This window comes from Zalophus californianus, chromosome 16, assembly GCF_009762305.2.
Source record: "Zalophus californianus isolate mZalCal1 chromosome 16, mZalCal1.pri.v2, whole genome shotgun sequence".
NCBI lineage: Eukaryota > Metazoa > Chordata > Mammalia > Carnivora > Otariidae > Zalophus > Zalophus californianus.
This window is the reverse complement of record NC_045610.1, coordinates 15,109,688-15,132,275: the sequence shown is the minus strand read 5'-3', so window position 1 is coordinate 15,132,275 and position 22,588 is coordinate 15,109,688. Positions and strand designations below refer to the sequence as shown.

The following is a 22,588-nucleotide window of genomic DNA, read 5'->3' as shown; positions in this document are numbered from 1 at the left end:
AGTCTTCCCAGGACGTTTTAAGGTAAACCATTTGTGATAGGTATCCTTTACCTCATATGGTTCATTCAGTATGTCCCTTACCTCCTAGCCTTTCCTTTTTCTTTTTTTTAAGATTTTATTTATTTATTTGACCGAGACAACGAGAGAGGGAACACAGGGGGAGCGGGAGAGGGAGAAGCAGGCTTCCTGCCGAGCAGGGAGCCCGACGCGGGACTCGATCCCAGGACCCCGGGACCATGACCTGAGCCGAAGGCAGACGCCCAACAACGGAGCCACCCAGGCGCCCCTTGCTTTTTTTTTCTTATGCATCTAGTGACTTGCTATCAGTTTTATGGTCAAGAAGGCTGGTTGATTTTCTCTGACCCATTATCTTGCCCACTGATACAAAGGACAGTTTAAGAAGGATGGGCTTCTGGGGCGCCTGGGTGGCTCAGTTGGTTGGGTGTCTGCCTTCGGCTAGGGTCATGATCCCAGGGTCCTGGGATCGAGACCCACGTTGGGCTCCCCACTCAGTGGGGAGCCTGCTTCTCCCTCTCCCTGTGCAGCTCCCCCTGCTCATGTGCTCTCTTTTTCTCTCTCTCACTCTCTCTCTCTGTCAAATAAATAAATAAAATCTTGGGGGGGGAGAAGGATGGGCCTCCGAAAGAGCATTGTCTATTCTCAGTATAATTATTATCTTGACTTCAGTCAGAGCTTCAGTTAGCAAATGTAGTAAACTTCTGTGTGCCCAGGCCTTCATTTTCAGTTGCTTTTCTACCTCCTGTTTTGGTCTCTATTTGATCTCCATATCTCTTGATTACTAAAAAGGAAAAACTTTGCCTCTCATTCTGTTTGATTTCACCAGCAACACCTCAGTCATTTAGAGTTAGTACAAAATTTATATAAAATTTACATAGAATAATGATGGTCCTCCTTTGTGTTTGTTTTTAAAGGTTCCACTGCATCTAAGACTTATGGTGTCTCAAAGACACTTGGAAAAGCTGGAGGTACCAGCCTCGTGAACAGCTCTGGAGGAACACAGGTCAAAGTGGTACCCATTGCCAGCCTCACCCCTTACCAATCCAAGTGAGTTATTCACATAGAGTAAGTTCAGAATGTGTCTATGATGTGAGGTTAGAGCTTATTACGGGCTCTTGAGTTATTTATGTGGGAACGTAGGGGTTACCATACATAAAGTAAGTTTCATCATTTTTTTTTTTTAAGATTTTATTTACTTATTTGACAGAAAGAGACACAGCGAGAGAGGGAACACAAGTAGAGGGAGCAGCAGGCAGAAGGAGAAGCAGGCTTCCCGCTGAGCAGGGAGTCCAATGCGGGGGTTCAATCCCAGGACCCTGAGATCATGACCTGAGCAGAAGGCAGACACTTAATGACTGAGCCATCCAGGCGCCCCCATCTTTTTTTTTCCTCCAACGGGGGAGGAGGGTACAAATTGTGGCAAACTTCAACTCTCTTACCATAAAAGAATGGCAAGAAAAGCAATCTGCTATAGCCTATGGAGTTTCATTTCTTTTGAAAGAATTTGAATTGAAAAATATTTAATGCTTAAAGAATCCATTTATCGTCTTATGAGTAAAAATAAATATTTTTTGTAATTCAGAAGGCGTTTCATCTTCTCATGATATAAATAAGTGACTTTCAGTCTAAAAACTGTTACTATGATTTAGTAGCCTAAGAGAATCTGTACTGTTTGTATAGCCACATTATTAATATACCCTGAACAGATATTTTCCATTAAAAGTTAATTTTAGCAGTTAAAAATTAGTGAGTTCTGGGGCACCTGGGTGGCTCAGTAATCTTAAAAAAAAAAAATTAGTGCATTCTCTTTCCAGAATTCTTTCAGATGTGTTTTTATCTAATCTTCAATTCTTTGCAGTGCAGGGAAAATGAGTAAGGTAACTAATGTGCCCAACACTTGTGTTCAGTATGGGCCCCAGGACTGGGTATTGGATCTTGTACCTCCTTTTTTTTTTTTTTTTAAGATTTTATTTATTTGACAGAGAGAGACACAGCAAGAGAGGAACACAAGCAGGGGGAGTGGGAGAGGGAAAAGCAGGCTTCCCGCTGAGCAGGGAGCCCGATGCGGGGCTCGATCCCAGGACCCTGGGATCATGACCTGAGCCAAAGGCAGACACTTAACGACTGAGCCACCCAGGCACCCCCTGTACCTCCTTTTTTTTAAGTGGCCTCTGTCTGAGGTCATACTGCTTTAGCGTGTTTTCTTTTGGTGGCTTACCAATACCACGTCCCATAATTTTGTATTTATATATTCAAGGTGTGTTAGAATGGAGACAAGTTTGACACCAGTTTTATCAGTTCCCATAATTGAAAATAGTGGCAAAATATAATTGCTGGTATTACTGCATCTTCTAGCTTAGAACCTTTCATTAAAGGGATACCGTTGCCTTGGTGATGCTTTTTGGAGAAGGGAGAGAGTTTATAAATTTACTAATTTGACAGGAGAATGAGTTAGTGTTAAATCATCTTGTATGTTTTACTACTTGCTTATTCTACAAACTGTCAAACCTATATGTCATCGTGGGCTTTTAATTAGCTGGATTAAAATACAGCTTACATTGAAGAATGGAATATGCATAAGAAAGGCTATAGGAAGATGATAGGGAACCTTTTAGATCTGTCCCAGGTAAGCCTCTGAGCACTAATATAATCTATTTGATTTTTAGGTGGACTATCTGTGCTCGAGTTACCAACAAAAGTCAGATCCGTACCTGGAGCAATTCCCGAGGGGAAGGGAAGCTTTTCTCCATAGAACTAGTTGATGAAAGTGTGAGTATTTGTCAAGTGGGCAGATAGGAGCAGTCTGAGAAACAGGCCTGTGTGATGAAAAACCGGAGTAGGCCAGAAATAAACATAATTGTTATTATTGTCTTTCCTCTCTTATAGTCTTTTGATGCTGTCTAGGAGCAAAGGGTTAAAGGTCTTTTTTTTTGTTTTCCCAGAGCGGGTTGTGTGGGGGGAGGGGGAGAGAGAATCTTAAGCAGGCTCCACACCCAGTTTGGAGCCTGACATGGGGCTCAACCTCTCATCCCTGAGATCATGACCTGAGTTGGATGCTTAACCAACTGAGCTTGCCAGGTGCCCCAAAGGGTTAAAGGTTTTAAATAAAATCCTTTTATTTTATTTTATGTTACTTTTTTTTTTTTAGATTTTATTTATTTGAGAGAGAGAGAATGAGGGATAGCACGAGAGGGAAGAGGGTCAGAGGGAGAAGGAGAAGGAGACTCCCTGCTGAGCAGGGAGCCTGATGTGGGACTCGATCCCGGGACTCCAGGATCATGACCCGAGCCGAAAGCAGTCGCTTAACCAACTGAGCCACCCAGGCTCCCATGTTACGTTATTTTTAAAAATTTTCTTTTAAAGATTTTATTTATTTGACAGAGAGACACAGCAAGAGAAGGAACACAAGCAGGGAGAGTGGGAGAGGGAGAAGCAGACTCCCCCGCTGAGCAGGGAGCCCGATGTGGGGCTCGATCCCAGGATCCTGGGATCATGACCTGAGCCAAAGGCAGACGCTTAACGACTGAGCCACCCAGGCGCCCAAAAAAATTTTTTTTAATTTATTTATTCTTTTTAAGTAGGCTCCATGCCCCAAGTGCAGCTTGGACTCATGACCCTGAGATCAACAGTCACGTACTCGGGGCGCCTGGCTGGCTCAGTAGGTAGAGCATGCGACTCTGTTGACTCTCTCTCTCTTTTTTTTAAGATTTGTTTATTTGAGAGAAGGAGCACATGAGTTGCAGGGATGGTGCAGAGGGAAAGGGAGAGAATCTCAAACAGACTCCTCACTGAGTGCAGAGTCTGACTCAGGGCCTCGTCTCACAGCCCTGAGATCATAACCTGAGTCGAAACCAAGAGTCAGACACTCGACTGACTAAGCCACCCAGGCACCCCTAGAGCATGGGACTCTTGATCTCGGGGTTGTGAGTTCGAGCCCCATGTTGGGTGTGGAAATGACTTAAACAAACAAAATCTTTAACAACAGCAAAAAAAAAGAGTTGCATACTCTACCAGCTGAGCCACACGGGCACCCCTAAAATCCTTGATGTTAATGATTTTATTTCTGAGAGTCACACACTCTACCAACTAAGCCAGTTAGGCGCCCCTGAAATCCTTGATTTTAAATGAAAGCATTTGTAGCAGTAGAAATTAGTTTTCAAATGTTTGAGCAGCCTCATGAGCAAGAGAAACCAGAGACACTCTGTCTGACCTGTTTGCAGGCTAAATTGAAGCCCTGAGAAGTGATGTCTGCTTATGAGCAAAGTGTTGCTTTGGGCCACAGCAGAAAGCATGCACCAGCCGCCTTGAGAAGTGAACGGTTTTGTGGGAGTTGGATTCTGCCTCTGTAGACTCTATGCTTTACTTAAACAAAACCAAACCATGATGAAGAGACAAAAAATCCACAGTGTGGAATCTTGACAGTCTTGTTAGCCATTTCTCTGTTAGTTATGTTTATAATTCCTAATATGTACTTGATACATTGTTTTCAAGCTGCTGCATATTTCCTATTGGTTCAGACTTCTGAGAAGGCAGAAAAAAAATAGGTGGTTTGTTTTTGGAAGATGGACTGATACCCCAGATGTATTGACTGTATGATGGCAGAATCAATATCAGAACCTAATTTTTTACCAGATTATCAGTCTAATCTGTCAGTTCGCTAAAATTTCAGCCCTTTCTTTAAGTTTCTTATCCATCTGAAGTTTGTTTTTGTTTTAAGTAATCTCTATACCCAACGTGGGGCTTGAACTTACAATCCTGAGATCGAGTCGCATGCTCCCCTAACTGAGCCAGCCAGGCTCCCCATCTATAGTATTTTGACTGATGGAAAAGTAAAAGTGAAAATCAAATCACAAGCAACTTGAAAACATGATGTATTAACAACATTTTGGCAGTAACTCCCAAATATGATGTAATTCCTTGCTTGGTAGGAGCGTGAGGGCAGCTGGTGAATCATTTGGCTCATCACACTTCCTCGTGGGCTTCATTTGTGTCACTCAGTGTTCAGAATTTATTTTTGTTGTCAGAATATTAAAATCACTAGGTTTCTTGTGTTTTTTTGTTTGCTTTTTTTTTTTTTTAGGTCTCTAACTTGAGGTTAATAAAGCACCACAGCAGGATCGGCTAGTTAAACCTTGGTTGTTCCATTGTGAATAACTTGAATATGTGACTATAAAATGTGTGTTTCTGGGGTGTCTGTAGCTCTCACCCATTCTGTTTGTGCCTGTGTGACTGCCTTAAAGATCAGGGGTAAAACTTGATAAGCACAATTCTAACCTGCTCTCGCATGCTTCTGCAGGGTGAAATCAGAGCTACTGCTTTCAATGAGCAAGTGGACAAGTTCTTTCCCCTTATCGACATGAACAAGGTAGGGTAGTGTTACATTGAGAACTGAAACCATTGAGTGGTACTGGGAAGAGGGAGGGATCTCTCGTTCATCGGAGAACTGCGTGGTGGTAAGGAGTTGTTTGTTGAATCTGATGGACTACCCCTCTTCCATGGCTTGCCTTTTTGCAGGTCTATTATATCTCCAAAGGCACCCTGAAGATTGCTAACAAACAGTTCACAGCTGTTAAAAATGACTATGAGATGACCTTCAACAATGAGACTTCTGTCATGCCCTGTGAACATGGTCATCATTTACCTACAGTTCAGTTTGATTTCACAGGGATTAGTGAGCTGGAGAACAAGGCTAAAGACTCACTTATAGGTAAGTCTGCGTATGAGAGCAAAGAGAGTTGTGATTACTGGTTTTGTTGGCAACATGTAAGGGACGTGTACGACTGAAGTGCTTGCCATTCAACCTTTGATCATGTTGTAATGGGTGCCTTGACCATTTTTGCTAACACATTGTGCCTGTATTTTAGACATAATTGGGATCTGCAAGAGCTACGAAGATGCCACCAAAATCACAGTGAAATCTAACAACAGAGAAGTTTCTAAGCGAAATATCTATTTGATGGACATGTCAGGGAAAGTGGTCACCACTACTCTGTGGGGAGAGGATGTAAGTAGTTGCCTTGAGCAGTCAGAGCATGTGCAGAAGGCAGAGACCTAGTAGAGAGCCGGGCAGCTGTCGTGTCTTAAGAGTTGTGGGGCTTTGGCCGTGTGGGCCCTCCCTAAAGAAGGATTGAGCTGGCCAGGGAATATCCGAAATCCTTTATTTGATTTACTTTGTGAAATACGCTGTGATCTTAGTCTTACACAGTGAAATGATCTTTCCTCTAACTCTAGATTAGTTTTACTGTATCTTGGAACAGATTCTTGGGTGAGAGGTTATCTTGGATAGATTCCATGTACCATTTATTGCATTTACTCTGCTATTGACTGTTTTCCTTGTTTTCTATAAAAATGTTCTGTGTGTTCTTCCTGCTAGTGACACCTGTTCACTGTATTTGTTTGGTGTTTTTGTTATTATTCAGGCTGATAGATTTGATGGTTCTAGACAACCCGTGATGGCTATCAAAGGAGCCAGAGTTTCTGATTTTGGTGGACGGAGCCTCTCTGTACTGTCTTCAAGCACGGTCATTGTGAATCCTGACATCCCGGAGGCCTATAAGCTTCGTGGATGGTAGGTTTTATGGGACTAAACAAAGGGGTTATTTGAGCCCGACCTTTGAGTGAGAAGAGCTGGCTCTTTTTGCTCTTACGATCAGTGTGTGAGCTATCTGCCGAGCAGAGGGCTTTCTTACTGAATGGAGCAGTCCCTATATTTCTTGGAAGCATTATGCCTTCTGAGAGAATGGCTTTAAAGCCCTTAAACCCCTTAAACTGACAAACCTGTAATCCCATGACAAACCCAGATATTGCAGAGGAGGCCGGCAGAATGCAAGTGCTGTGCTGCAGCCGACCTCGATCCTGCCAAAGTAAGGGGCGGCCAGGCTCTCACAGCTGTGTGCAGGACTGTGAGTGGGGGGCAGTTTTGTTTCCTAGGTTTAAAGCTGTGGGCTCCCAGGGGATGGGGAAAGAAATGTGCTTCCTTGTTTTGTCCACTTGGTGCTGAACGCATCTTCTGGTGTGTGTTCACTGGACTCTGATAAAGTGCGGTGGAAACAATGGGCTTTTGTTGGCATTGTATTGTTATTCCCCAAGTACTCAGGGGCTGAGGAAAGCCTATTAAAATCTCCTCACTATATCTAGCTTTGTAGGGTGTTAAAACTCTGCCTTTAAGGAGCACTTCAAACTGAAACATGGTATGCAAGAATTGATGTGGTCAGGGAAAACACTTTAACTAGCTTGAGCTTTAATAATTTGTATAGCTGTAGTCCCAGGGGAGTTGTGTCGGGTTCCACCTCTGGCCTAGGGTTTTAGTACTTAAAGAATTAGCTCCTGTGATAGACTTCTCACTTTTATTCTGAGTGTAATGTGAGCCACTAGAAGCACTAGTATTTGAATGATTTCATGAAACAGCTACTCAAGTGTTCATGTCACTCAGGCTAGCCTCTGAGTATCTATCCTGGTAGCTGGCATGGCATTAGAAGGCAGGGCCTATTTGTAGTCTGACCAGAAATAACGACAGCTTTGGTTTGTCCTTATTGCTTGATTTTCTTTTGGGCTCTAGAGCTCGACCCCAGGTTAATTGCATGCCCACATTAAGGTCTTCATATTTTACTTGTCAATAACAGTGATCCTGGTCAACATAAAAAGACATGGCTGTCTCCAGAATAAAATGACTGGCATTGATCCAAGAGAAGTTCAATGCACACATCCCACCTAGGCAAGGATTGGAGATGTTAGATCTTGGTTATAACAATGTGGGGTTTTTTATTGTGAGAAGGGCTGCCTCTGTCCTTGCTCTATTGATTCCTGATGAGCTATCTTTAGTGGCAAATATCTCCTTGGAGTTTTTGAAACCGTAAACTGGTGTAGCTAGTAGTGGTGAAACAGATTTATGGACCTTGCTGTGCTTCTGTGACGGATTTAGCCGCTTACCTGACAGAATGTGAAGGCAGTTGTCTGCAGCTTAAGGCAGCATCCATTCTGTTAGATGGTCTCTTTTTAAAAAGCCTGTTCTGTATGTGTTTAGCTTTTAGTTATCCTCCTTTTAGATGACATTGGCATGTTTTTAATCTCAGACTGACTCTTCCCTGCCACAAGTATGTTTCTGAGCCACTTTCCTTCATATCAGCTGATGTGTGATCAAGAAGTATAATCAGTTTTGGGGCGCCTGGGTGGCTCAGTTGTTAAGCGTCTGCCTTCGTCTCAGGTCATGGTCCCAGGGTCCTGGGATCGAGCCCTGCATCCGGCTCCCTGCTCCGCAGGGGGCCTGCTTCTCCCGCTCCCACTCCCCCTGCTTGTGCTCTCTCTCTCGCTGTCTCTCTCTGTCAAATAAATAAATAAAAATCTTTTAAAAAAATTTTTTTAGTATAATCAGTTTTAATAATACTGTAGCATGAATTAATGTTAATTTTGATATTGGCATAGGTAAAATCTCACTAAGAAGATATTATCTATCTTCTGTTAAATTACTTTGGATTGTATAATCCTTTAAACTCTGTATCAGGCTTATCAGATTGTTTTTTAAGATTTTATTTATTTGAGGGCGCCTGGGTGGCTCAGTTGGTTAAGCGACTGCCTTCGGCTCAGGTCATGATCCTGAAGTCCCGGGATCGAGTCCCGCATCAGACTCCCTGCTCAGCGGGGAGTCTGCTTCTCCCTCTGACCTTCCCCCCTCTCATGTACTCTCTCTCTCTCATTCTCTCTCTCAAATAAATAAATAAAATCTTTAAAAAAAAAGATTTTATTTATTTGAGACAGAGCACAAGCTGGGGGAGGGGCAGAGGGAGAGGGATAAGCAGACACCCCACTGAGCGTGGAGCCCGAGGTGGGGCTCAATCCTAGGACCCTGGGATTATGACCTGAGCTGAAGTCAGATGCTTAGAAGTCAGACACTTAACCAACTGAGCCACCCAGGTGCCAGGCTTATAAGATCTTTTACCATGGGAACGTTTTTTGCCACCATGTTATATTATGGGGACTGCCACTTTCTATGCTGATATATTTCAGTAATGATAAAAATGCAGCTATTGACTGAGAATGAGCATCAGTAGCCTAAAGAACTATGTACCAGATGCTAATTTAAGAAAAGGTTGTTGTATTTTGGCGCTGTCTTTCTTGACCACTGGGGGGCATCAAAGCAATTGAGATGAAAAGAGGTCATTCCCTTCCTCCACTTGGCTTAAGATACAAGGAGGAGGGTACTAACTTCAGCCCATGTGACCATGACCGATGAGTAGGGGTTGGGGGTGTGGATGGCCTGTATCTGGCAGTTAGAAACAAGTAATATATTCAATAAATATATATAAAGTACCTGTCGTTCTTTGTTTATTTTTCAGGTTTGACTCAGAAGGACAAGCCTTAGATGGTGTTTCCATCTCTGATCTAAAGAGTGGAGGAATAGGAGGGAGCAACACCAACTGGAAAACTTTATTTGAGGTTAAATCAGAGAACCTGGGCCATGGTGACAAGGTATCCCACATTCCTAACTTTATTCACAAAAGCACATAAAGTGTGCAAAAGGATGAGTTTTCAAACCTGATTTCTAGTACTAGGTGTCAGACATTCATTCAGAGCTATGATTCTTAACCAGTGCTCTGACCAGAGGATGACGTGACGGTAGAGAATCACTGCCAGGGTGAGGGAGCCATGCCTCCATGTATTTCTCACATATCTTTTTTTTTTTTTTAAGATTTTTTATTTATTTATTTGACAGAGAGATAGCGAGAGCAGGAGCACAAGCAGGGGGAGTAGGAGAGGGAGAAGCAGGCTTCCCGCTGAGCAGGGAGCCCGATGCGGGACTCGATCCCAGAACCCTGGGATCATGACCTGAGCCGAAGGCAGATGCTTAATGACTGAGCCACCCAGGTGCCCCATCTCTCACATATCTTGAGGCAAAAAAAATGTTATGAACTCTGACTTAGAGAGTTGTTTCTTTTTTTTTTTTTAAGATTTTATTTATTTATTTGAGAGAGAGAATGAGAGATAGAGAGCACGAGAGGGAAGAGGGTCAGAGGGAGAAGCAGACTCCCTGCTGAGCAGGGAGCCTGATGTGGGACTCAATCCCGGGACTCCGGGATCATGACCTGAGCTGAAGGCAGTCGCCCAACCAACTGAGCCACCCAGGCGCCCAAGAGAGTTGTTTAATTCTTAGAGGGATCTTAATGAAGAGGTAATGACTTTGGGTCCATATTTATTTTTGCTGATTGTTCCTGCAAATCAAAATGCCCACATACCAAGAAGATGTGTTCTGAAGTTAGAGCCAACACTGAGCATTAGCGAGGCTCCATGTCAGACATCAGGCAGTTCACGTGGGCCTTCACTGGCTGCACGATACTAACCTCTCATGCGCCAAACGTTTGCCACTATTTTCTGACAGGAACTGGCTCTTGTATTCGACTTTAGTTGCAGCTTCCTTCCAATGTTTGTATGTAATTACACTCTTCCCGTCTTTTTTTTTTTTTTTATGATTTTATTTATTTATTTGATAGAGACACAACGAGAGAGGGAACACAAGCAGGGGGAGTGGAAGAGGGAGAAGCAGGCTTCCCGCTGAGCAGGGAGCCTGATGCGGGGCTCAATCCCAGGACCCTGGGGTCATGACCAGAGCCGAAGGCAGACGCTTAATGACTGAGCCACCTGGGCACCCCTTCCCGTCTTGATCTAAACCTGTATTCCGCCAGCAGCTCAACATTTAAGTCATTTATTTCTTCTTTATGCTCCCCCAAACACAATTCCTACTTTTATTATTTTCATATTATATAATATAGTTTTTATTTACTGTCTCATTTCACCGTACTCCCTTATCCATCATTGTCATCAATGGCACCTTATGATGCTGTCATACAGCATCTTGAGAATTAAACATTAGACAGATCTGTGTTGTCCTGGTCAGAGGAGCAGCCACTCTTCAGTTTCTCTTGATACCCAGTGTCCCTCTTAGATCTAAAGTGTGTAATAAGAAATCAGGCCTAGGGGCACCTGGCTCACTCACTTGGAAGAGCATGTGACTCTTGGATCTCGGGGTTGTGAGTTCAAGCCCCTTGTTGCGTGTAGAGATTACTTAAAAATAAATAAATAAATTTTTAAAAAAAGAAAAGAAATTAGGCCTGGAGAGCACCTATTTGCACCCTAACTTTAAAGTCATGCATTGAATCTGGATCTTACCTGGAAATACAGAAAAACTCAATAGGCATTCTCCTAGGAGACTTTCTGCTAGGGTGTAACCTCTGTACCCACTGTGGGGCTCAAACGTACAACCCCAAGATCAAGAGTCGCATGCTCTCCTGACTGAGCCAGCCAGATGCCCCGAGACTCACTTTCTTGGAGCCTTCTAGATTGAGGCCTCACTCAGTCTCTTTAAACATTCACATTATTGTTTGATGTTTTTTTGGTCTGAGACATTGGGAAGCCCTGGAGGTTGCCGACCTGGCTCTGAATTCGGAGTACACCCAGAGGGAACTGTTCACCCCCCAAAATTATTCACTCTGTATCCTCTCTCTGAGAGGTAAGAAGTAAAACAAATAGGAACAACATAAAGCAGGAGCACATGACGTAGTCCTTGCTACATTGACCTCTCGGTGGCCTTCCCGCGTCAACGGCCTAGGCCAAGGTTGGCACACAGCTCATGCGTGCGTTTGCACGCTCATGCAGTGAGTGGCGGCAACAGAGACGGTGACTGGCTCACAAAGCCTAAAATACTTCCTGTCTGGCTTTCTACACAGTTTGCCACCATGGCCTAGACAAAGATGCAGGGCATTGTAGGCCCCGGAAATCACTGCTGTTGTTTTACCCGTGGGAGGGCGGTTGGCCACCGCTGCCCTGGGTTCACCTGCATTCGCCTGCGTTTCCTCCATCGGTTACCTTTGGAGAGTCCGAGGAACCGGAGGAACAAATCCTGTCTCTTGAAGTCTTTGTCTTTCATAGCGTCTTTTTCTGTTTTGTTTTGTTTTGTTTTTTAAAGATTTTATTTATTAGAAGAGAGAGACAGAGAGAGAGGGAACACAAGCAGGGGGAGTGGCAGAGGGAGAAGCAGGCTCCCCGCTGAGCAGGGAGCCCGATGTGGGGCTCGATCCCAGGACCCCGGGATCACGACCTGAGCCAAAGGCAGACGCCTAATGACTGAGCCACCCAGGCGCCCCTTTTTCTGTTTTTAATTAATTAATTTCGTCTAATTTAGAATTCGCTTTTATTGTTAAAGGATAATACCCTTTAGAACTTAGTTTATTATCTTTGTAGGTTTTGGAGTCAGCACAAGTAATTTCAGAAGCTATAGCATAAATTATTCCCTCTAAAGCCAGTGGAATCTCAGGGATTCATATATGTAAACACGGGGCGCTTACATGGAAGGGCAGGCTGTGGGCAGGTCGAACGTAGGCCTCGTGTTCTAGATCTCATGGCACTCTTTTCTCCTGAAGGCCGACTACTTTAGCTCTGTGGCGACAGTAGTGTATCTTCGCAAAGAGAACTGTATGTATCAGGCCTGCCCAACTCAGGACTGCAATAAGAAAGTGATTGACCAGCAGAATGGATTATACCGCTGTGAAAAGTGCGACAGTGAATTTCCCAGCTTCAAGTACCGCATGATCCTGTCAGTAAGTAGAATGGGCAGATGGGAAGTACTGTGCTGCTTCTTGAGTCCTTGCCAAGAGCCAGGCCCTGTAGAGACAACAGCAAAAGTAAGACTGCTGGGGGCAGGAAGCCTGCGGATGAGTAAGTGCCGAAGAGCTTCTTACTGTTCTAGGAGTACGGCAAGTAAGGGGCCTTTCACTCACCTGAACAGCAGTCTGTCTCCTACTGAGAACTTTTCTTCGTACCAGAAAGTTGCATTTAGGTACCCAGCTGACGGCGGTTGCTGTGTGCGTAGTAGAGTTGCAGTGTCGGTGACACTCTCCCACTAACCCGAGACGGAGGTAGATTCGTTTGAAACAGTGTTTCTGGAGAGCAGTAGTTATACAGCCAGTGCCTGTATTTAGTTCTCTCTCTTGTAGATAGTCTGTTCCTCTTGGCCTTCCTAGAGCTGACTTCTCAGGAATGTGACCGCATGCTGATGTGGGAGTGTGGCTTTTTTGCATTGTAAGAATTGTTTCTGTTTTAAAAACCTTTAAAGTGAAGGGTGTCCTTTAAAAAAAAAAACATATTACTAAAGGATAATAAAGGTATAAGAAAATAGGTATTCTTGCGTTTTTCCAGAAGGTGATTTGGCAGTAATATATCAGGAGCCTTAAAAATGTTTATATTTTCTGGCACATTAAACACTTGGAGGGAATTTCTTCTAAGAAATCATCAGAGATGTTACAGCTGTGTAAAGTTATTTCTTACTCTGTTATTATGAAAACTTCGATACAACTTAAACTTCCTTAATATTTTATTGGTTAATTCCTTTATTATATAGCTGTAGTGTGGAATACTGTGAAGGCATCAGGATCTGACAATCATTTGACAGTTTTCTACAGTTAAAACATTTGAAAATGACATGAATATATGTTCAGGTTTATTAATTGAAACGGCTAATTTTAAATGGAGTGTTTGATATAGTCTTGAGGTATGTACACACACAGAAAACAGACTTAGAGGACAAATACCAGAGTGTTGATTGAGGTTATTTCTGGTTGATTTCTAGTTTCTTCTGCATTTTCCTTTTTTTTCCCCTTGTAATAGCAAATTTAAATTAAATTAATTAAAAATATTTTTAGATAAAAAATAAAGGATTTTACTTATCCTTTCTATATTCTAATTGCCCCTTAAAATGTTAGTTCACAAAAACTAATGTAATGTATGGTGATTAACATAACATAATAAAAATTCTGAAAAAAAAATGTTAGTTCAGCAGGAAATTCTACATTTCTACATTTAAATTTCCTATTTTTACAGAAAATAAACATAAACTTAACTTCATTGAACTAGGATGGAGAAAGTTGTTTATTTTTTTAATTTTAAAAAAATTTTTTAATTTTAATTTTATTTATTTGACACACAGAGAGACAGCTAGAGAGGGAACACAAGCAGGGGGAGCGGGAGAGGGAGAAGCAGGCTTCCCGCTGAGCAGGGAGCCCGATGTGGGGCTCCATCCCAGGACCCTGGGATCGTAACCTGAGCTGAAGGCAGACGCTTAACGACTGAGCCACCCAGGTGCCCCAAGAAAATTGTTTTAGATGGTTTATCAGCCTTTCTGTGAAACTCATAAATAGGAATCCCAGCACACTGGTTTCACGAGATGGTGTCTCCATTGTCACCCTCCTCAGCTCTTTGCCTCTAGGAATAGCATGAGGTAAACAAACTGTAGGTGTGAACCCTAGTGTGTAATATATTCTCTCATATATGGGAGTGTTTTTAACTTTTCTTGTCCCCTATTTTTTCATCATAACTTTTGATATTAAACCTCCATGTCCATGCCAAGCGAGTATGTAGACTCATCAAATGCTACCTTAAAAAAAAAAAAAAAAACCTTTGCTTTCTTATATGTACTAAGACTTTTACTTTAGCAGGTGGATTCTGTGTGATCCACTTTCTTCCCTGACTCTCCCCTGTTTGATTTTACCATTGTCCAAGTGGAGACACTTGATTGCTCATTTCTGTTGCTAGTTAAGTTTGGCAGCTGGATGAAGGCCCTTAAGCTCAAGCTTTTAAATAGTCTGGGATGTTCAGCAGTGAATGGAACTAGTCTTATGGAACTAGTGACTGAAGGATGTAGAGTTTAAAATGCAGAGAACCTGCTGTCACTCTTTGGAGGCTCATTCAAAACCTTGAGTCCAAAGGGCATTGCAGCTGGAGGGGAACCTAGTCTGGTATACCTGGATTCTGTGTCTGAAGGAGAGTTGAGTTGGGTTGTTATCTCCACTGAGATCTGAAATCACATGTCCATGGCATATTGTGTTCCTCCTGTGATCCAGACTTATATTTTAAACTTCTTTCTGTAATATTTTCCTCTTTTGAAAGAAGATAGCATATATAGTGGTAATGGATTTTTCCCTGGGAATTATTTTAATGAATGGAAAAAGTTAATCTTCCAGTCTCCTGAGTATGTCTTCCTTTCATTATTTCTTGGCTGAATTAATTTATAATGTGTTTTTCAGGTAAATATTGCTGATTTTCAAGAGAATCAGTGGGTCACTTGTTTCCAGGAATCTGCAGAGACCATCATTGGACAAAGCACTGCTTATCTTGGGGAGTTAAAAGAGAAGGTTGGCCTCATCTTTTATTATTACTGTAACAGTTGCCAATAACACCCTTTTTTTGCTCTTTAATTTTTTTTTAACTTCTTTGGGGTGTTGTATATAGTTTCTCAGTCTGATGATGATTTAAGAGCTCATCTGATTCTGTCAAATTTTGTCCACCTTGGGTGTACTAACAATGAGTAATCAAGTAATGTATAAAAAAGTGCTTTATGGGTGCCTGGTTGGCTCTTTCGGTATAGCATGCAGCTCTTGATCTCAGGGTTGTGAGTTTACGCTCCACGGTGGGTGTGGAGCCTCCTTAAAAAAAAAAAAAAAAAAAAAAAGCGCTTTAAAAACAGCACTTTACAAGTATAAAGCACTTACTTCTCCTGTTACTGTTAGCGCACTAAAATTGATGTGCCTACAATCACTTGAGATCTGGAAGGTATCTTCTGAAGTAATCTGAGGTACAGATGTGCCCTTTTAACATAATAAACACCTTCCTGAAAGGTTGAGTCAAATCCTGGTTTAAATTCACATATAAGGTACTTCCTACTCCAGGTCTTCAGATGCAGTTCTTACAAAGTAACTTTCTTTCCTAAGATAACTTTATCCATTTCATTTTTATAAATTTGTATTTTAATATATTAGGTTTATTTAATGTAGGGGATAGATTACTAATTTTGCTAAATGTAGGAAAGATACTCAGATAAAATGTGTAAAGATGGGGACACCTGGGTGGCTCAGTTGGTTAAGCGTCTGCCTTTGGCTCAGGTCATGATCCCAGGGTCCTGGGATGGAGTCCTGCATTGGGCTCCCTGCTCAGTGGGGAGTCTGCTTCTTCCTCTGCCCCTCTCCCCCACTCGTGCTCTGTCTCTCAAATAAATAAATGAAATCGTTTAAAAAAAAAATGTGTACAGATGACCAATGCGCCTGGGTGGCTCAGTTGGTTAAGCGACTGCCTTCGACTCAGGTCATGATCCTGGAGTCCCGGGATCGAGTCCCGCATTGGGCTCCCCACTCAGCGGGGAGTCTGCTTCCTCCTCTGACCCTCTCCCCTCTCATGCTCTCTCTCTATCTCATTCTCTCTCTCAAATAAATAAATAAAATCTTTAAAAAAAAATAAAAATAAAGATGACCAATGAAAGCTGTGTTTTCTGGGGCACACAAATTAGCATCTCTCTATAGATTTTTCCCCTTTTCCTCCAAATTGGTTAGAAAATTTATAAATAGGGGCGCCTGGGTGGCTCAGTCGTTAAGCGTCTGCCTTCGGCTCAGGTCATGATCTCAGGGTCTTGGGATCGAGCCCCACATCGGGCTCCCTGCTCAGTGGGAAGCCTGCTTCGCTTCTCCCTCTCCCACTCCTCCTGCTTGTGTTCCCTCTCTCACTGTGTCTCTCTCTGTCAAATAAATAAATAAAATCTTAAAAAAAAAAAAAGAAAATTTATAAATAAACCACTAAGGAAATACACACACACACACACACACACACACACACACACACACACACCCCACTAAGAAAAAAAAGATTTGTCGTTGGTTTGGTGTGTTTTTCTTATTCTTTCCTGTCTTCAGTTTGTCCATTTGGCTCCCCCCTCCCCCAACACACACCTTTTTTAAATTGTTTGTGAGATCTCTGAAAATAATGCCAACAAGCCCCTTTTATAGAAAGAACTGGAATTAACTTTAAAGTATGATGGTATCTTTCATCTGTTTTGCCTGGTTCTTTATTTTCATATCAGATTTTAAGGCTCAAGGCAGCTTTTCAGGGTTTTTTATGAGCTTATTACATTTGACTGTTTTTACTGCTGGTGAATGAGGACATATAGAAACTCTTCCCTCAGGAACCATGATATTCTTGGAGTACATGCTCCATGCTTTCTCTAATCTTGAAGAATAATGGCAACTAGTATAATTTTCTTAAGGTTTAACACATTGTTTTATTTACATATCTGAAAGCCCAGAGGACTTTGTGTGTATATGTGAAGTAACTTTTATACAAGAGTTCTGTGTAACAAAACCATTTTCATGTTCCATGTGGTTTGAAAAGATATTAACTGACATGAACTATTAATTTTATATAAAGTTACTGGAAATGTTATGCATATTTATATAAAAGGCTTTCTCTGATTCCTGTTTACCATTTTTTTTTTTTTTAATAAAAAATCTTAATTAGTGGGGCCTGCCTCAGTCCGTGGAACATGTGACTTGTGACTTTTGATATCAGGGTCATGTATTTGAGCCCCACACTGGGTGTAGAGATTACTTAAAAAAAAAAAAAAGTAAAAGAAAACCTTAAATAGGGATGCCTGGGTGGCTCAGTCATTAAGCATCTGCCTTCGGCTCAGGTCATGATCCCAGGGTCCTGGGATCAAGCCCGGAGTCTGGCTCCATGCTCGGTGGGGAGCCTGCTTCTCCCTCTGACCCTCTTCCCTCTCATGCTTTCTATCTCTCATTCTCTCTCTCTCTCAAATAAATAAATAAAATCTTAAAAAAAAAATGTGTTTCTAAGAGTGATTTAATTTTATTGTTATTATGGTGAAATATGCATAACATAAAATTTACCATTTTAACCATTTTTACGTTCAGTACACTCATTAAATACTAATTCTCCATTTCCCCTTCCTCTGGCCCCTGGCAACCATTCTACTTTCTGTCTCTGTGAATTTGACTACTCTAGGTAGAGTATTTTAGTTTATTAATAAAATTCTACCTAAACAGTTTTGTGGGGTTTTTTTAAAGATTTTATTTATTTAAGGGTTTTTTAAGATTTTATTTATTTGACAGAGAGACACGGCGAGAGAGGGAACAGAAGCAGGGGGAGTGGGAGAGGGAGAAGCAGGCCTCCCGCTGAGCAGGGAGCCCGATGTGGGGCTCGATCCCAGGACCCTGGGATCATGACCTGAGCTGAAGGCAGACGCTTAACGACTGAGCCACCCAGGCATCCTTCTACCTAAACGGTTTTATGTAATGAAATGTCAACTATAGATTAGTCCTTCCTAAGTAATTCAAACCACTGGGGGTAAAAAAAATTTGAGATTTTTCTCAAAAGTCTTTTTAAAAATGTTTTTTCTTGGGGCGCCTGGGTGGTTCAGTTGGTTGAACATCTGTCTTCGGCTTGGGTCATGATCCTGGAGCCCTGGGATGGAGCCCCACATTGGGCTCCCTGCTTAGTGGGGAGTTTGTCTCTCCCTCTCCCTCTGCTGTTCCCTCTGCTTGTGCTCTCTCTCAAATAAATAAAATCTTAAAAAATAAAAAATTTAGAAAAAATAAAGATTTTATTTTTAAGTAATCCCTACACCCAATGTGGGGCTCGAACCTACAACCCCAAGATCCAGAGTCATATGCTCTTCTGACTGAGCCAGCCAGGCGCCCCTTCAAAAATCTTTTTTTTTTTTTTTTAAAGATTTTATTGATTTATTTGACAGAGAAAGAGACCACAAGCAGGGGGAGTGGCAGGTAGAGGCAGAGGCAGAAGCAGGTTCCCCGCGGAGTAGGGAGCCCGATGCGGGGCTCCATCCCAGGACCCTGGGATCATGACCTGAGCCAAAGGCAGACGCTTAACCAACTGAGCCACCCAGGCACCCCACCCCTTCAAAAATCTTAATGGGTATTTTCAAATGGTCTGGTAGCTTCCATGCCTAAAGTTTTAACGTTTGTTTTTGCAGAATGAGCAAGCATTTGAGGAAGTTTTCCAGAATGCCAACTTCCGATCTTTCACATTCAGGATCAGGGTGAAACTGGAGACCTACAATGTAAGAGGGGTCACCTGGGGTGGGAAGCTACTGTTTGTCACCCACAGCAAGAGTCCGGTGGCAGCTGTCACTTAATTGTGTACTGTGTGCCAGACCCAGGGCTAAGCTCCCTGGATCTTCCCAGCGCTGAGGAAACAAAGTTAGAGAGGTTGAGTGTTCTGTCTAGTGTTGAGCATCTAGAGGGAAATGCTGCATGGTCTCTTCAGTTACAACCTGGGTTTTTTTTTGTTGGTGTACTGACAAAGATTGGTAGGGTGTTTAGCGGACTCACTTCCATGAGGTTTAGGCCCTGAGGGTATGTGAAACGAAGACCACACATAGTTAAAATTGCCTTGAAAATTCCTTTAAGTTGCCTATAACATCATATAATTGGATAGTCCTACTATAACAGCATTTATTGATTACTTACTATCTGCCAGTTACTCTTCTACACCCTTTATTTTACATCTAGTATCTCACTTGATCCTGGCAGTAACCCACATGTAAGAACTACTGTTATCCCCATTTTACCACTGAAAAAATGGAGGCATGCAGAGAATAAGTAATATACATAAGTCATATGCCAGCACATGGCAGAACTAAGATTCCGGCCCTAGCTTCAGAGCTTTGCTCTTCACCATCCTTATAAATAGGATTATGTCGTCATTACGGAGCGCATGCACACAGAAGTGCTTGAGCCCTGGAACCAGACTGTGCACCCTTTCTGGGCATCCCGTCATCCTGCCTCTGAAGGTATTGTTGAGTCCTGATGAATGAGTGAGGACAGAGAGTTCTCTCTGCTTGTTTCAGGGTTTCCTCACTCTGTTTTATTATTACACCTTAACCCTAGTACCTGCTAGTAGACACTGAATGAGATAGGGAGTCAAATGTGATGGAGTGTCAGAGTGAGGTGGGACCCGGGGACGATTTGAGGGGTCGTGCAGTGCTCTCATGGTGCCCACAGGGATGGTGAGGTGCAGAGAGCTTGTCTCTTGCAGAGCTGAGATGGCCCCAGACCAGGTCTTCCTCCTCTGCCGTGGGTGCTTTTGCTTTCACACCAATCTCAGAACTAGCTGTGTGGCTTCAGCAAATCACTTCTCTTCTCTGGGCTCCTATGTCCCCCTCTGCAGAGAAAATAAATTGACCTAGATCAGCCCGCTGGTCCATCCCATTTGGAATCTAGGCTTCTGAGAGCTTGGGGGCACGAGGGAAAGATGAAGAGGGGCTTCTGTCCACTCTCCCGGCTCCAGAAGTTCCGAACGTGGCTCTAACGGGTGATTGTTTTCTGAATTGGAATGACTGAACACTAAGTCCAGCATGCCTTTGTGTTTTCTCCCGCTGGGATCATTGAAACCTCTGAAGCAAAGGGGGTTATCACCACCGCTCCATGCCGTGGGCTTTCCTCCGCTCACAGACTGCTTTTCTCTTCTCAAAGGACGAGTCTCGAATTAAGGCCACCGTGATGGACGTGAAGCCGGTGGACTACAGAGAATATGGCCGAAGGCTGATCATGAACATCAGGAGAAATGCGCTGATGTGAGAAGAGCAGGGCTGATGGGGTAGAAGTTTGGAGAGGCAAAGCTGAAATGGAACCGCTTCCTTCCCCCCTCCCCGCGTGACGTTTCCACGTGAGCTGTGCGGCACAGAGAGCCTCTCTGAGGCGGCTGAAGCGCTTTCCTCCCTCGGGCGCCTCTTGGAGCCCATCGTGCCCGCTGATAGGCACGGCAGACGGGCTCCGACGGCTCTGGTGCAAACTCTCTGTCCCAGGGGGTCGGTGGCCCGTAATGTAGTGCCGGCCACTCCCTCTGTCTTCAGGCTTTTGTCCATTTTATTAAGATTTCATTATCTTCAAGCAGGAATTATGTCACAAGTAATTGACCCTAACTCTGCAGACAGTGAAAGAAATTATGGAATGAGGGTTTCCGCCTCTCCCGTGGCGACACCCTCACGACTTGGGCTCCCTCTCAGGAGGGGGGGCTGAGAAGCGGGTGTGCGGGGTCTGCACTGTAGTGTGAGTGTGTCTTTCTGGAATGCAAAGGCTCTCTCTTTCGAGAGGTGCCACATAGTTGTTAATGCCTGGAATGGTAATAGGGTAGAATTATTAATCAAAGACATATCTTTTATATCTGAAGAATATCCCTCCTTCAGGGTTTAATAGGCTGAGTCAGATGGGTCTGATATTCATCAAAATTGTCTCTTCTGAGGAAAGCTGATAAGCATTGACTTGCTGTCCCCCAGGGACATCCCGGCAACTACAAAGCATTGCTTTAATTTTCACTTCAATTAATGTTGCTTTTGGGTTGGCGAATGCACACTTTTTCTACCTGTACATATTTCTTACACTTGTATGTTTCATTTCTTGATTAAAGCTATGTTAAATAGAAGGGATTTTGAAGGAGAGGCCCTTTGTTTCCCCTGCTTTGTTTTAATAAACAGAATACTCTCTGCGTGTGAATCCTACTTTGAATGCAAAGGGTTCTTATAACTGGAAAGCAGTTAATTAGCCTTCATAATAAATGTTCACTTGGGGGAGATGTTAACTCATTACAGACTCAAAGATTAGTCCAAGGCATAGAGATCATTCATCCTAATGTTTGCCACCCTAAAATGCATCTTTAAAAGAATGAAAACACTAAAAAAGCCATTGTGCTCAAGAATGCTGATGATCTGGCACTTTGGGATTTTACTGATGTTCACACAGCAGTCTAACACCAACCAGGCTTTGAAATGTGTACAGACGGTGAGCCAGTAAGAAAACAGTAATTATGCTACTGGGCTTTTCAGTCAGCAAGAGCACGCTTGCTCTGTGTGTTCCTGATCGTATCAATCATCTATCCGGTTGCCTCAACCCACCAACTTGGCGTTTGCTGCACATGTCTCCCCAAGCGTTCAGGCGGCGTTGCAGTCTGGAGGACCTGGGTTTGAATCCATGCAGGGGTGGCACATGGCGGCCCTTTGTGGAGCTGTAGAGTGATGATGGCCTGGCTGTTTCGTCCCTACCCGCACTCTGTCAGAAGGGAAGCAGCCAGCTCTGGGCCAGAGGACTCCCATTGCTCACAACAGACAGGGTCTTTCTCAGGCCGGCCGATGATTTGGACACATTCCAGTCTCAGACGATGGTCATCATGCGGCCCTTGCTTCTTAGGCTGAGTCCTCAACCATTTTTATGGAAGCTCTTTTCTGTCTGACCTTGCTTATCAAGCACTGACTAGAAAATTACAGTCTTCAGCACAATTCCAGATTGACAAATTGAGGGTTGGAAGTGGTCATCTAGCTTTCAGCCCAGTAACCAGTCTCACATCTACTCCCGGCGTTCCCTTCGTTCACGCTCGCGACGGCTCTACCTCATGGAGAGCGTGTTGCCCTGACACATCTCGGGACCACTGGATGGGCGCCGGGTGTTCTCCGTGAGCACATGGTGAGACTGGCAAATCCACGGGCCGTTCTGGGGTGGGGTGGCTCCCTGGAGGGAGGCTGTTTAGCAGATTTCCCTACTGAAATCAGATCAGTAGTAGAGGAGCATCAGAAATTGGCGCCACTGTTAGGCTTTTAAGAGATTTAGGTCCCTGAGGATGGCCTAAATAGATTCTGGCCCACAGTTCTTGGAATTCTCTTGGATATGGTTTACCTCGAAAGGCTGTTCATGTTGTTCTATTTCTCATCTTTCACTTTGAGATCAGTGTTTAT

At 43.2% G+C, this 22,588-nt stretch overlaps 1 protein-coding gene across 2 annotated transcripts in view; it reads left to right on the top strand.

The window, feature by feature from the left end:
• Positions 1 to 21,361, top strand: part of RPA1 (replication protein A1) — a 74,645-nt gene extending 53,284 nt beyond the window's left edge. Inside the window, exons 7-18 of one of the 2 annotated variants that reach the window (XM_027626598.1) lie at positions 933 to 1,065; positions 2,685 to 2,787; positions 5,315 to 5,383; positions 5,533 to 5,725; positions 5,883 to 6,022; positions 6,438 to 6,586; positions 9,351 to 9,483; positions 12,429 to 12,605; positions 15,087 to 15,194; positions 18,836 to 18,922; positions 19,555 to 19,654; positions 20,337 to 21,361. In XM_027626598.1, the coding sequence (XP_027482399.1) occupies positions 933 to 1,065; positions 2,685 to 2,787; positions 5,315 to 5,383; positions 5,533 to 5,725; positions 5,883 to 6,022; positions 6,438 to 6,586; positions 9,351 to 9,483; positions 12,429 to 12,605; positions 15,087 to 15,194; positions 18,836 to 18,922; positions 19,555 to 19,654; positions 20,337 to 20,353 (1,409 nt within the window). In that variant the 3' untranslated portion in view covers positions 20,354 to 21,361. The remainder of the gene's footprint in view (positions 1 to 932; positions 1,066 to 2,684; positions 2,788 to 5,314; positions 5,384 to 5,532; positions 5,726 to 5,882; positions 6,023 to 6,437; positions 6,587 to 9,350; positions 9,484 to 12,428; positions 12,606 to 15,086; positions 15,195 to 18,835; positions 18,923 to 19,554; positions 19,655 to 20,336) is intronic. The other variant, XM_027626599.1, reaches the window with a different exon arrangement.
• Positions 21,362 to 22,588: the final 1,227 nt, after the last annotated feature.